Raw genomic sequence first — 15,138 nt, forward strand, 5'->3', positions numbered from 1 at the left:
TCAGAAAATCAGGGGTGGGAGGAGGTGGCAGTATCACTCTTGTGTCCATGATGGTGGGTCACGTGACCAATGCGACAGGATGCTGACCTCTAACACGTTTTGCCCCACACCCAGTACACATGCTACTTCAGCAAAGATTCTGATCTCTTTTTGGTTTTTTATCCATAACTGTTCTAGTGAGGATGAATCTTAGGTTCTGCTCTTTTGAAATCTTTGGTAGAAATATCATTGCACATTAGGCATAAATTAATGCTATGTTAGGAAGACATTCTAAGGAGAACTTCACTCTAGTGTTACCCCCAAAGTCTTTCTTCATGAACTGTCACTTGTTTCCATGGATGCGGTGACAACCATTGCAAGTTCATCATGTCACTCTTTCTCACACTGTCTCTGCACATAGGACTTTGGGCAATCACCACCAATCAACTGGTGAGAGCAGGTAAGGAAAAGTCTATGAACTTCCCTTGGACATCTTCATTCCTTTAATTACTTTTTTTTATTTTGGTACCGGGGATTGAACCCAGGGGCGCTTAACCACTGAGACATATCCTCAGCCCTTTTAATGTTTTATTTTGAGTCAGGGTCTTTCTAAGTTGCTTAGGGCCTCACTAAATTGCTGAGGTTGGACTCAAACTTGTGGTCCTCCTACCTCTGCATCCTAGGCCTCAAGGATTATGCCCATGCCTGGCCTGTGAAGTCCTTTTAGCACTTCTGCACCAAACAGTCTCCACCAAACAGTGGCATGACATATTTCTCTTATAAAAAAAGACAATTCTGTTTTTGCAAATTTCTTTGTTCTTTATGAAAAACAAAGAAAAATGTTATGAACAGTAGTCCAAAATGGTATGCTCGTGCTTGTTTAATACAGTTGTAACTAGCCACAGGTGGCTATTTAAATTTAAATTAAGAGTTATTTCCTCAGTTGTACTAGCTGCAATTCAAGTATTCAAAAGTTACTTATTGGCTAGCGCTGATACAGAATATTTCCATCATCACACATATGTTTTGGGCAGTGCTGAACTAGAGATTGTGTTCTATGTTCCAAACAGGTACTTCTTTTACATTTTGCTCTCTTCTCTCCCCTACCCCCTCTTTTTTCCCCAAACACACCTTGTCATCTCCTGCCTACTGAGCAAAAGCCTGATAACCCCAGGATGTAATTAAAAGCAGGCAAAGCAAGTCTTAAAGGAGAAGGTGTAGGAGTAGAACGAGACCCATAAGTAGATCAGTTATCATGCTTTCTCAAGAAAATTGGCTTCTGGCTTCATATGGTGTCTGTAGCTTCTCTTGTTGAACATAAAAATAATCTTGCTCTTTTATTTTATTTTATTTTTTAAGTTTAGCCACGTGTACGAGACGAGAAGCTCAAAATCCATTTTGTGAAGCCCTTGCTTCCTGTTAACATGACATTAGTGGAAGGACCCAACCTGTGATTATATTAAAAAGGGAAAATAACAGAGCAAGGGAAAGCTGGGATTTGATCTTTCTACTGGGTAAATTTAGTTGCCTGAGAAAAGGGAGGAAATTATTTCAGGTGCCAAAATAATCAACCATTATCTGAATTTGCTTTTTCTCTCTCATTCAGGAACTCTAGTTGCCTTTGATATAATGGGAAAGGAGGGGCTGCGGCAGGGAGGAGAAAGTCATTCATATCTTTCCCCTTGATATTTAGTTCCTGTTTTACTTAAAAGTTTCTGTCAGCCTTTATAATTATCTGGTTAAATTTATACATGCAGTTCTTCTCCTAAAAATGGGTGACATTTGAGTGCTATAAAATTAATATAAATGTGATGCAATGGACATAATTGCTTTCTAGAAAAAAATCTCATCCTTATGACTCACTATTAAAGCCAAAATTGTGAGCCCAGAAGTTCCTACGAACATCAATAGATCCTAAGCACATTTTCCCCAGAATGTTGTTTTTTTTAGGAGATGGAATCTCTGCTGGATTTTTTGTGTTTTTTCTTTTGGTCTCTTTGTGGTCACAGATAAGAAAGTTCAGGAAATGCTTGAAATAATAATTCATTGTGTCTGAGTGATTCGGATGTGGTATATTCCAGAAAGAAACATTCTCATAGGGCATATGGTAACTTTTGAATGCATATGATAATTTTCATGGTGTCAATTCAACATCTTGCTATATTCTTTATTAAAGTCATATTCTTTTGCGATTCATATGGTTTATAACGCTGTGTTTGTCAGATGTTATAGCTCCACCATCTTTAACTTATCTGTAACTCAGTGTTTGAAATAATCAGAGTAGGGACACCGAGTTCCCAGCCCCCTGAACTTGTTGATGCACCTATATTTACAAAAAGAGTTCAGAAGTGACTTAAGCTGCCTTGGGAGTAAAGGGATAGAAGAGAAATGAATTGTGAAGGACTGTTAAAGCACAATCTCATTAATGCACACACCACACCTAGAGATTTAAGACTGAAATAGGGTTGAGGGTTGCCTTTGCATGAGCTAAAAAGAAATTGTTAAGCAAATGATAAATCATTTCATAAGAAATGGTCAAAATCATGGGTTTTGGAGGTTGCTAGACCCAGGCTTTGTTCTTGACTCTGTCACTTACCAAGTATGACACGGGGGCAAATTATTTCACCACTGTGAACCTCATATTGGACATCTGTGACATAGAGCTGACAATGCTCATCTCAAGAGGTTGTGTATGCATTAAATGAAGCAGTGTTTGTGCAGTTTGTTATTAGGTAGTTGATAGTACTGATTAGGAAAGAAAAATATTTTTTAAAAAGATGAATGAAGCATGATATGCTCAATGAGGACAGAATATAAATATTCACACTTTTCTCCCTTACCTGCCCTCTTGAAAGAGCCAGTGTTCACACCACTTAACGGAGAGATGAGGGGGGTTGAACTGGGTGAGTGAAGACCAAAGATGCAAGAAGAAGGGAATCTGGAGGGTAAATGACTTCATAAAGGGTTAATTTGAAAAGGGAGGGGGTCTAAAAGTCTAGAGGACAGAGAGAAAAGAATGCTGGAAGTTTTGGGGTAAAAATGGAGACAGGAGAGGTAGCCAACATATGACATTCACGGGTGCGAGTGAGTCAAATTTGGGGAGACATGTGGTTTGAGTTCTCACTTGCCACTTTTTTTTTAAGTCTTCCTAAGTAGCTAGCTATTGGGAGGCAGTGTAGCAGAGTGGTTAAAGACCTGAAGTTCCTGGGGTTTGAGTCTTTGTTTCATCACTTGGTGGCTGGATGGCTACCTGCAGTTGTCGCCCTTTTCCTAAGGTACAGTTCCTTGCCTGTGAAAGAGCATCTGAATAGAATCCACTGCAGGGATTATTCTGAAGCTCTGATGACTTAACGTCAACTGCTTGGCAGATATGTAAGAGCTTGATAAATGTTACATGAACTTAGTGGTATAATCTAAAACAACAACAAACACTGTTTGCATTTATTAAGTATTCCCTATGGCCCCAGAACTCTTCTGAGAATTTTATGTGGATTCATTCATTTAATTTTAAAGACAAAGATACTTCTACAAAGTAGGAACTATAATTATCCCCATTTTTAAAATGTAAAGTTGATGCACATATTCCAGTTGCCCAACTAGGTACAGTGGTGCATGCCTGCGATCCCAGTGACTCAAGAGGCTGAGTCAGGAGGATCACGCGTATAAGCTCAGGGCCCAGAAATGACAGAGGCAGGAGACGGGAAGTAAACCTCAGATCAGCAAGCTTTTCTTTATTCTGCAGTTAAGTTAATCAATCAGGCATGGGAGGGCCCATTTTCTGGATATGAAGATAGCCCCCACATTACAGAAGGAGTCTGGGTTTTATAGTTTCAATGGGGACTGAGGACGTGCAGTTTGGAGAGTCAGGGACTAGTTGTGCAGGTTAAAACTTTAACTTAGGAAGGCAGTTGTAAAAAGGTTGAAATTCATTGTTATCTGGGGGGATAGGGGTCCAGATCCGGAGGGATGAGTACTCAAATCTTGCCCATTGCTTTTCTTTCTCTGGGATCCATTGTTCCTCAGAGTTTCCATACTTGCTGTGCCTCCATTTAGGACTAATTTGCAATGGGGAAGGTTAAAGTCCAGGGCCCAGCATTCACTAATACGCCCCTTTCCTTCAGAGCCCTTGTTATGAGGAAAGGATTTACTGGGCGGTTAATGCTTGGCTAGTTTCCCCTTCCTATTCCCAAGCCACACTGTCCTTCCATTTTTCTTGGGGAATTGTCTTATAGTAATATTATTTTCCATAACCCTTCAGCAAATTCAAGACCAGCCTCAGCAACTTAGAGAGGCCCTCAGCAACTTAGCAAGAACCTGTCTCAAAATAAAAAATAAAAGGGGCTGGGTAAGTGGCTCAGTGGTAAAGCGCCCCAGGGTTCAATTCCCGGTACCAAAAAATAAAATTATAAATTAAATTAAATAAAAATCAAGTCAGTTGCCCAGAGTCACACAACGACTGAGTTCTAGAGTTGGGATTCCAACCCAGATGCTCTGGTGCCAGATCCACACTCATCTCCTGTGTCTTCCTGCATCTCAGGTATGAGTGTTGGATACCAGAATAAGCAAACACTGGACCAGTTGTCCTTGTTGTACAGATGCTTGTATGTTTATACTCACCTTGCTATCCAAGGTGGGGTCCACAGGTCAGTAGCATCAACATCTGGAAGCAGAACCTCAGCCCCACTTGAGACCCTTGAAACAGGTACTGCTGTACAGATACTACCCAGGTGGTTTATGATCACAGTCAGCTCTGAGAAGTTCTGCTCTGGAATATGAATCATTAGGCAGGTACACATCTCGTCTTTTGGTACAGCCATCCCTATGGTGTCCAGCTTAGTACTCGCCACCTAAGAATAAATTTAAGAGTAGATCTACTCTTGGTCTAACATCAGGGGATGTTGATCTACTCGGTACCAGTGGACTAACACCTACTTTATCTTTGAAAGAGTGAGTGTGGATATTCAGTGCCTCCCCTATCCAGCACAGCATCTCTACCAACCAGCATAGCACCAGACACAAGGCAGATTCCTTGTCCATATTTTTTGAATGGGGATAGAAATCGTGGTGTGATGGAGACATCCAGCGCATGAGCCCTCCCTGTATCTACTGCGACATTTAAAAAGGCTTAGTAATGCCAAGGCAGGCAGAACAGTGATTATGCACTTATTCTTAACAGTTCTAAGACAAGCTCTGCTCAGTTGGTTCCCCTGTGAAGCTGATTTCCTTCCCTCTTGAGCCCTCTATTGTCTTGGCGGTGTTTGCAACTCATTCAGAAACTAATTAAGTTTCAGGATCCATTTGTCCCGTTAGAGAGTGCGGATATGCTGAAGTGGTGGTTTTTTTATAACTTAAATTATCTGAGTGAAAGGACAATTATAATTTACTTCTAAAATTGGCCAAAAGTCAGTTTTCATCAAAATAATTCTCGGCAGACATTAGTCTCTGTAAAATCAGGGTATTGTATGAGAGGCAACAAAGAGGATTTAAATAGGCCATGGAAAATGTATTGATAATCTGACCATATTAATCCTGTTCTCTAACAGAGTGTGAAATTACTTGTTTACTCCACTTATCTGGAGCCATGGAGGTAGCCGATCACTCGTTGGCAGAGCCATATTTTGTGATCCCTTTTCAGCAGTGAGCTTCAGCTGGGCCAAAGTCAAACAATTTGAATTCTCTGGCCTATGTACCACCTCCAAAGTCAAGGGCAGGATGGTTATGCCCTCTGGGCAGGCACAGCAACTCATGAGCTCCAATATATCTGGCTGGGGTTTTCGTTTATACATGGACAGGGAGCTAAGCCAGAGACCTTGAGTATAATCATGAGAAGTTAGGAATTTTATCTTCAGTAGCTTTTATTTCTTTCCTGTACCCTACCCCTCTGGAGATGAAGGTTTATGTTGGTTCCATCACCAGTCTGCAAGTAGTATAAGATCAACACTATTAGGTATACAATAAGTTATAAGACATAGTCCCTGACTTAAAGGATTGTATGTGGGTATATGTCCTCACATGCATGCACATATAAGCATAAGTGTGTGTGTACCCCAGGGTACCTCTTGAACCTGTTTATGTTAGTTATCTACTGCTGCATAACAACATTGTCATAAAATCAGCATCTTAAAACAGCACATACCTCTTATCCCCAGCTTCTGTGGGTCAGGAGTATGGTCACAGGTTAGCTGCATTCATTGTTTGAAGGTCTTACCAGATTCCAGGTTACGAATTAGCCCAGACTGGTATATCGTCTGAGGCTTGAGGAGACATGATTTACTTCCAAGTGAACATATGTGTTTGTTGATGGAATTCATTTCCTTTCAGCCTCTGGAACTGAGGGTCTCAGTTTCTTGTTGGCTATTGACTGAAGGCCACTCCCTGTTCCTGGCTTCCCCAGCGTGGCCACTCCTTCAAAGTGATAGAGGGAGAGAGACCCTCAGCAAGATGCTGTTACTCTAGTGTGTCACAACTGCCAAGGAGACACTCCATTACTTTTGTCATGTTTTATTTGGCAAAAGCAAGTCACAGGGCTCATTCACATTCAAGGAAGGGGGTTACACAGGGCACGTAGACAGGATGAGGCCATCTAAGCTCTGTCTACCACATCACTCCTGATTTTTGTTCCAGCTTTAGTTCTCTAGTTTGGGTCTCTTTCAGGGAGGAAATAGAATCATCTTTGTTGAATAAAGTTTTTGATAAGAGGTTGTTTATAGTGATAGGGTCAGAGTTAAGGAGACCAATGGGAGGTTCCCAGAGACTAACCCCTGAGATGAAGTAAACTCTGTTAATACTCCGCTCAGATGCCTTTTATCTGATTACTGCATCCATCCACCAAGGTCAGTGAGGGTTGAATTCTAATGGCTCATGGTTACTCTTTTTCCAGAGCATTCCTGATTGCTCTCATCAGGGGAAGGAGTACCAAATTTGGATTTATGCTTTCCCATCCCTTGCACAACTGAGTCACATGGGGCTAGAAGAGGCTGAACCCCTTTCCTTAAGGTGGAATCGATCCTGCAGAAGAAATTATGTTCCAGAGCCCTTCATACAACAAGACTGATGCCAGACTCCAGGGGAGCCCACCACCTTGCTTCCCTCATTTCCTTTCTCTCTTCTGTTCAATCAGTCAAGTGCATCTGGATCTCTGATTCGGGAGGCCCATCTTAATACTGGCAAGACACTATTACTACCCTGGAGGCTGAAGGAGGAAGGGGAGGATGTTGCTATGACTCAGGGAGAGCTAAAGCCTTGGGGATAGTTACTTGGCTCCTATGAAGGACCAGGGCAGGAGCGGGAAGAAGTCCCAGCTGTCTTCTCTTTCCTTCCTTTTTCCAAGTTGGCATCCCTTTAGCCAAACCCAACAGGAAACTTGCCAACAATGTGCTGGTAATCAATGGAAGTCAATCTTTTAGGACCTTGAGCAGAAGAAAGGAAGTAGAATCAATGGGGAGGGGAGGACCATTCCTCCATTATTGACCAACCTAATGACCTTATACAAGCACAAACATTTTTCCCTCTTCGGATATGACCATCATCATGTGGGTGACAGACTTATCTTTAGTGGGCGTCTAGTCTATTTGATTGTGTTCCTTTCGGTTTTCCGCTGCTTAAAGGGCTGATCCATAGAGTTTCTGGATTATGTTTTCCATTGATTGAAAAAAATCTCTGAGCCTGTGCAACCAGTTCATTTGTTGACCCATTTATAAACTTTTAAATTTCCTATCGTTAACTAATAATTCATGGCACTACATACGCTTAATGGAAAATATATGATTAATGATTGTGTCACTCTGTTTTTTAAGAAGCCTTGATACTTTTCAATTGTTTCAGGTAACTTTTGTCAAATGTGATTAAATTACCTCAGTTTTAAAGCAAGTAAAATGTCTGATGGAAACCTCAGACACGTCCTCTCTGGCATTTCATGGTGTTTTCTTGTCTGTGTTATTGTATTATATTTGATAAGAGATTTCTTTGCAGTAATCCAGTTGTAGAGGTGTGATAGTTAAAACTAGATACTATCATCTGAAGTCCATTTCACCAGGTACACATGAAGTAAATATGTTGTTAAACTTGCAAATGAATATTTGAGGGAAGATGAGATGATCCTTCTGCATTTAGGGACTCCTGCAGGTCCCATCAGACACCTTATGAATTCCACACACGATGTGTGACCATCTGTCATATGGACCAAGAGAGGACTGTTATATGCATATATATGCAATATGTGATTCCCAGGGAGCCAAATGATGCTTCCAGAAGAATACTGATTGAAACACATTACCCATCCCTATCTCAGGACGTTGATAAGGCATCTTCACAATATTAGCAGAACAGGTACCCTTGCTTTACTGTCTGCTTGTGAACCTGTGAGAGGCACTGGCTCGTGTATATGAATCTTCACATAAACTGCTGATTTGAGAAGTGAATGTAGGTTCCTAGGGAGAAGAAGGTATAACTAGATTGTGTGAGCATCAAAGGCAGAAGGCATTTAAAGAGCAAGTGGAACTTTGGTCTTAAAGTAATGGTGAGACATCACAGAGATTTCTAGATGGCAGTGGGAGATGAATGCTTTCATCTTAAGCAAAGTCAGTTTGTAATAATAATAACTGACACTTTGGGAGCATTGACTATATACCTAGCATTGCATTAGTCACATCATTTATATTATTTTATATATTCTTCACAACAGGTCTTCATGGTAGGTATTACTATTAAACAGGTCAAGTACCCTGCTCAGTGTCACATGTTTAGTCAGTGTAGGAGCCAGGATTTGAACGTGGATCTATGTGTCTCCTTGACACAGACCTTTTGGCACTATGCCTCACGATTATGACTGGCATTGGAGAAGATTCCCCATTGGGTAGAAAGAGCTTGCGTCCTCTAGAATGGAGACAGTGCCTCTAGAAGGTGATTGGCATGGACACAAGCCTACAAGGGTAGGGACAGATAGGACAGAGAGGGTGTTCCCTAGAGATAGGAGAACTTTCTGAATGCAGAAGAGCAATGCAGACTCCAAGGAATCGGCCAATGCACTGGGTAAACAGTGCAGGAAGACACTGGTGGAAGAATAAGCTGTTCTTATTAAAAAGTTAATGAAGAGAGTCCACAAAGCACTTCCAACACAAGGCCATCTTCCTAGTTGATCCCCTTCCCTTCCCTCTCTTTGCTTTATTATAAATTCCATCTCATGTTTGCTTTGTCTCCTGTATTGCTCACAACTTATAAAAATAGAGGGACAATAACTTATTAAGCTGTAGATTTATGATTTGTGCCTTTTTATATTTGAATAACATTTACTTTAAAATAGAAAGAAAGTATGACTCTGTATGGAGGTTGAAATAAATCAAGGTTGTTGTTGTATCCCCTGTTCCTTGGGAGATTTGAACATCTCTTAGGCTGAAGGTTTAACATGGGTAAAAATAGCACTGGGCTGGGAGATAAAAACAACCATGGCAACCCCAACTCTGCTACTGGAATAATTCTGTGACATGGGGACCACCAATGCTCTCTGAGCTTGGATTTTCTAATTTGTAAAAACCATGTCCCAAAGTCCTTCTTAATGTTCAGTTTGGTTGAAGATAAAGCCACTCTCATCCTCATATAAATTCCACAGCACTTAACTAAAATAGAATTGCAACTCCTCTCAATGACATATTCGCCTTACCTAATATTTTAGAACTGGGGTTGGCAAACATTTTAGGCTCTGTGGGCCATGGAATCTTGGTTGCAACTACTCAATTCAGCCAGTATAGTGAAAACAACCACAGATAATATATAAATGTATGCAATATGTGTGTGTGTTCATGTGTGTGCGAATGCATGCGTGTGTGTGTGAGAGAGAGAAAGAGAGAGAGAGAGAGAGAGAGAGAGAGAGAGAGAGAGAGAGAGATTATAAGGCACAGCTATCACCGTATAAAAGAAGTGGTATGGTGTACTCATTTGAACTAGTATGGTGCTGAGCACCACTGAGAAACAAAATATTTGTGGAGGAAGGGAAAAAGAGGTGGAGGAGTTGCCCCACTTTATAGATAAAGAAATTTCTTTTTTTCCCCCATTTTATATTGGTGCATTATAATTATACATAGTAGTAGGATTCATTGTTACATATTTGCACACAACATAACAATATAATATGGCCCCTATTATTCCCTAGCATTTCCCCTTTTCCTTTCTTTCCTCCATCCCCTGGTCTCCTTTCTCTACTCCACTGATCTCCCTTCAATTTTCATGAGATTCCCTGTCCCACCTTTCTTTTCTATTTTCCTCTCCAGCTTCTACATATTGAGAGAAAACTCCTGACTTTCTGAGTTTGATTTCTTTCACTTAACATAATGTTCTCAAATTCCATCCATTTTCCTATAAATGACATAGTTTCATTCATTCTTTATGTCTGAATAAAACTCCATTGTGTATATATACCACATTTTCTTTATTCATCCATTGATGGACACCTAGGTTGGTTCCAGAGTTTGCCTATTATGATTTGTTCTACTATTAACATGAGTATGTGTCTATCACTATAGTATGATAACTTTTGTTCTTTAGGTTAAACACTGAGGAGTGATATAGCTGGATCATATGGTGGTTACATTTCTAGTCTTTTGAGGAACCTGCATACTGATTTCCATGGTGGTTGTACTAATTCACAATCCCACCAACAGTGTAAAAGTGTTCTTTTTTCTCCATATCTTTTCCAGGATTTATTACTGATTGTTTTCTTGATGATTGCAGTGTAGTTTTGATTTGCATTTCCCTAATTACTAATGATGTTGAACATTTTTTCATATATTTGTTGATCATTTGTATTTCTTTTGAGAAGTGTCTAATTCACTTGCCCATTTATTAACTGGATTATTTGCTTTTTTAGTTCTCTAGATATTAATCCTCTGTCAGAAGAGTAGCTAGCAAAGATTTTTTCCCATTTTGAAGATTTTTTCTTCACATTTCTAATTGTTTCTTTTGCTGTGCAGAAGCTTCTTTATTTGATGTTGTCATATTTGTTAACTCTTGACATTATTTCCTGAGTATTAGGCTTTCTATTGAGAAAGTTATTGTCTTCCCCTATATGTTGGAGTGTTGGCCCTATGTTGTCTTTTAGGAGTTTCAAAGTTTAATGGACTAATTCCTAGGTCTTTGATTCATCTGTAGTTCACTTCTGTGCAGGTTAAGGGATAAGAATCTAGTTTTATTCTTCTACATATGAATAACCAGTTTTCTCAGCACCATTTGTTTAAAAGGCTATCCTTTCTCTTATGTGTGTTTTTGGCAACTCTGTCAAGATCAGATGACTGTATCTGTGTGAATTTGTCTTTGTGTCTTCTATTCCATTGGTCTATGTGTCTATTTTTATGCCACTACCATGCAGTTTTTGTTACTATAGCTCTGTGGTATAATTTGAAGTCAAGTATTGTGATGCTTTCAGTCTTGCTTTTTGGCTTAGAATTTCTTTGTCTAGTCTGGGTCTTTAATTCCTCCAAACAGATTCTAGAACTGTTTTTTCAAGTTCTATGAAGAATGTCATTGGTATTTTTGATGGGAGTCACACTGAATCGGTATATTGCTTTTGGTTTTATAGCCATTTTAACAATATTAATTCTGCCTATTCATGAACATGGGATGTCTTTCCAGTATTTTCTTTCTTCAGTGTTCTATAGTTTTCATTGAAACTATATCCTTGGTTAGATTTATTCCTAGTTTTATTCCCCTTATTTCTTTCTCTGCAAATTCATTATTGGTATATGGGAAAGCTATTGATATTCACTGATTTTGTAACTTGCTACTTTGTTTATTAACTCTAGCAATCTTCTAGTGGAGCGTTTGAATCTTCTATTTATAGGATCATGTCACCGACCAACAGTGATAATTTGACTTCTTCCTATCCTGTTATTATTCCTTTATTTCCTCTTGCCTAATTGCTCTGGCTAGAATTTCCAGTACTATATTGAATAAGAGTAGTGAGAATGGACATCCTTGTCTTATACCAAATTTTAAAGGAAATGCTTTCAGTTTTCCCCCATTCACTATGATATCGAGTTTGTCATCTACAGCCTTTAGATAAAGTAATTTGTCTCGAAACCACAAATGCTGTTATGATTTAAATGTGAGATATTTCCCCCCCACAGCTCCTGTGTTAATGCTGGAATGTTCAGAGATAAAGTGATTGGATTGTGAGAGCTGTAATCTAATCAGTCTGACCTAATTTGAATGACTGGGTGGTAACTCTAGGCAAGTGGCGCAGGACTGGAGGAATGGGTCACTGAAGGCTTGTCCTGAAAGGGTGCCTCTTCCCTATGTCCCTCCCACCCCCACTTTCTGACCCCCAATAGTTTTCCTCCCCTGGGCCTTTCCTCTTTAATGCACTGCCCCACCATGGGCACCAAGCAATGGAGTTGGCCATCTATAGACTGAGACCTCTGACACCGTGAGCCCCCAGATAAATTTTCTCCTCTCTAAATTGTTCTTTTCAGGTATTTTGGTCACAGCAACACAAAAGCTAACTAAAACAAATGCCATCTGAAGTTGAGGAAGTCCCTGATGATTTTCCTAATCAATCTATGAAAATATAGAATTTTATAAGAAGGCTATTGAATTTTATTCCCGAAACTTCCAGTGTCCTTGCAGGTCTTGTTCTCTTCAGGGAGGAGAACAGCATTAGTATACTCTGGTGAATCCCTGCAGCCCTGTGCTTTAGATAAGCTAAGTGTTATTGTAAATTTTATCATATGGGGTGGTCAGGGGCCGGCCAGTATTTATTTATCTGTGGCTACTGTTTCCAAGTTCAGAATCAGAGTCTTCCTGTATTTCTTCTTACTTCATTGCCCCCTTTGAATTCTGAGTCCTGATGTGCCAAGTTGGAACATAAAAGGGAAAGGTGAGAATGAACTTAGGCACTTGTAATGGAAAATCAGATGTGGTAGCTCTCTTGGATCTGGCATGCTTCAGACTTCTTGACAAGGTAGGCCAAGAGTTAGGAGTGGGACATTTGGACTGTTTTTTTTTTTTTTTTTTTCAGGTAGGACAATATTCTTCTCTGTTTTATCACATAGGAGGAGTTGAATTTTTAGGGAGTCATAAATACTTGTTTAAATTGAATAGCCAACAATTCTGTAAAATTTCACACAGACCATCTATTTAATATAGAATTGGATTACAGCTTGCAGTCTGTTGCACTAATTCATTAATTTTATGTCACAGACTGAAAGTTTACTATACAAATCTATGCAAATCATACAGGAGAATAGGGTCCTTCGCCAAGTGTGCTGTCATCTGGTTTTTATGTTTTTTTAAATTTTTTTTATTTTGTTTATGTGGTTTTTTTTTTTTTTTTTTTATTTTTTGTTTCACTGACACTGTGCCACTCCTCTGGAAAGTGAGATAATAAATACCTTCAGTCTTTGAAACTGTCCGTTGAAAATTTCCTAAATGGCAATTGGGAGACTTCCTTCTTTGCAAATATCCCATTTATCGGCACATACTCTTTTTCTTCCTTTTCTTGCCCCAAACAGAATGAAGAAGATGAGCAACATTTATGAGTCAGCAGCCAACACGCTGGGAATCTTTAACAGTCCCTGCCTGACCAAAGTTGAGCTGCGTGTGGCGTGCAAAGGCATCTCCGACAGAGATGCTCTTTCCAAACCGGACCCCTGTGTCATCCTCAAGATGCAGTCGCATGGACAGTGGTTTGAGGTAGGCGTGTCCAGCCAAACAGACAAAACACCTGGATGATTGGTTCAAAACAAATGTTTTTATATTTCCTGTCTTGAAGTGTTTTATTTTGATAAGAGGAAAAATCCGTACAAATAAATACAATTATGTTTCTGTTTCTAGCATGATGTTCTGATGTAACTGTTTTGACTCTGTGGATATTTGGACATTTACCCTTAATTCATGAGCATAATACTTTTAGGGTGTTCTGTGAATTTCCAAGATGTAATCATAATACATTCTTTGTCTCGTGCACAATCATTGGCAAATGGTAATCCGCAGCAAGTAGATCAGGAACAGTCCCCAGGCTGGGCCAGGATGAGAAAGTTGATGTTCTAAAAATTGGTTCCAGAGATAAAGGCTTGTGGCTAAGGCAGAATTTAGATTAGATTTAATTACAATTCTGGGAATGGTAGCTCTGAGGAAACAAATATGGGGCATTAGGAGAGAAGTGACTACTCAGATGGAATTAGCACAGTAAACGATTGTGTTTGGTTGTTTGGTTTGGTTTTCCTGTAGGTCCTGAATTGAGGGAGGGAACTAAGAGGACTGGTATGAGCAAGTCAGCCCTTGCTACTAGTTTGCAGTTGGGGCAGGGAGCAAGCTCTGGTCCTGAGATCTGGGCTGGGGTATTTGCTGTCCAGGGTAGCTGTCCTGAATGAAGACTAAGGAGCACGGCCAGTGGTTAGTCTTCTGATCAAGCCTCAATAGGATGACAGGAGGGGAGCAGGTACTGAATGAATTGTCCATGGAGAAACATAAGTTCTAAGGAGGATTGCTGATCTACAACCAGGCGTTCAAGAGAGCCACATGGAAACTCAAAAATGGTGATGAAACACAGTCCTTAGGACAGAAGGAGTGACTCCTTCTAAGTCCCATGGGTTGGTGGGGCTGAGTTGTTGGGAACTGGGGAGAGAGGAATACTGCCTGTGGAAATCATGAGTAGAGAGATTCGGGTGGCAGGAATGGGAACCGGATGCCTATAAATTCATATCACTGGCCAGCGGTTTTAACTGGCTTTGGAAGGTGGGCAGACCACATTCAGACATTCTCAAAGACTCACCAGTAGGATATCCAGTCAGAGTGTCTTAATACATACCCTTTGCTGTGCTTTTGCTTGACAGCTTACTTGGTTAATGGCATGAATGAAATGATAATGCGGTGGGCTCCCAAATTGTCAAATGATGACTTGGTATCTTATCTCAAGTTTTTTTTGGTAAATTTTTTTTTTTTTTTTACTAGGTAGATTCCAAACCATAGGGAATTCAATGGAGAAAAATTATGGGAAGTGCAGTGAGCTTCTATCAACGGTGCTATTTTTGGCAGATGCTTCTCTGACTAATGCTTATGTAGACCTGGCAGTACCTAGAGAAGGGCAGGAGGGACTGCCTCACAAAGGACATATCACACAATATATATTCTTTTGAGTGGAAGCTTAAAACAATATTAGTTAAACGTTTT

At 40.0% G+C, this 15,138-nt stretch overlaps 1 protein-coding gene across 1 annotated transcript in view; it reads left to right on the forward strand.

The window, feature by feature from the left end:
• The window catches only part of Cpne4 (copine 4), a 470,230-nt gene that overhangs the window by 100,667 nt on the left and 354,425 nt on the right, over positions 1–15,138 (forward strand). Inside the window, exon 2 of the mRNA XM_047564415.1 lies at positions 13,479–13,659. Coding sequence (XP_047420371.1) covers positions 13,480–13,659 — 180 coding nt within the window. The 5' untranslated portion in view covers position 13,479. The remainder of the gene's footprint in view (positions 1–13,478; positions 13,660–15,138) is intronic.

Source organism: Sciurus carolinensis, chromosome 9, assembly GCF_902686445.1.
Source record: "Sciurus carolinensis chromosome 9, mSciCar1.2, whole genome shotgun sequence".
NCBI lineage: Eukaryota > Metazoa > Chordata > Mammalia > Rodentia > Sciuridae > Sciurus > Sciurus carolinensis.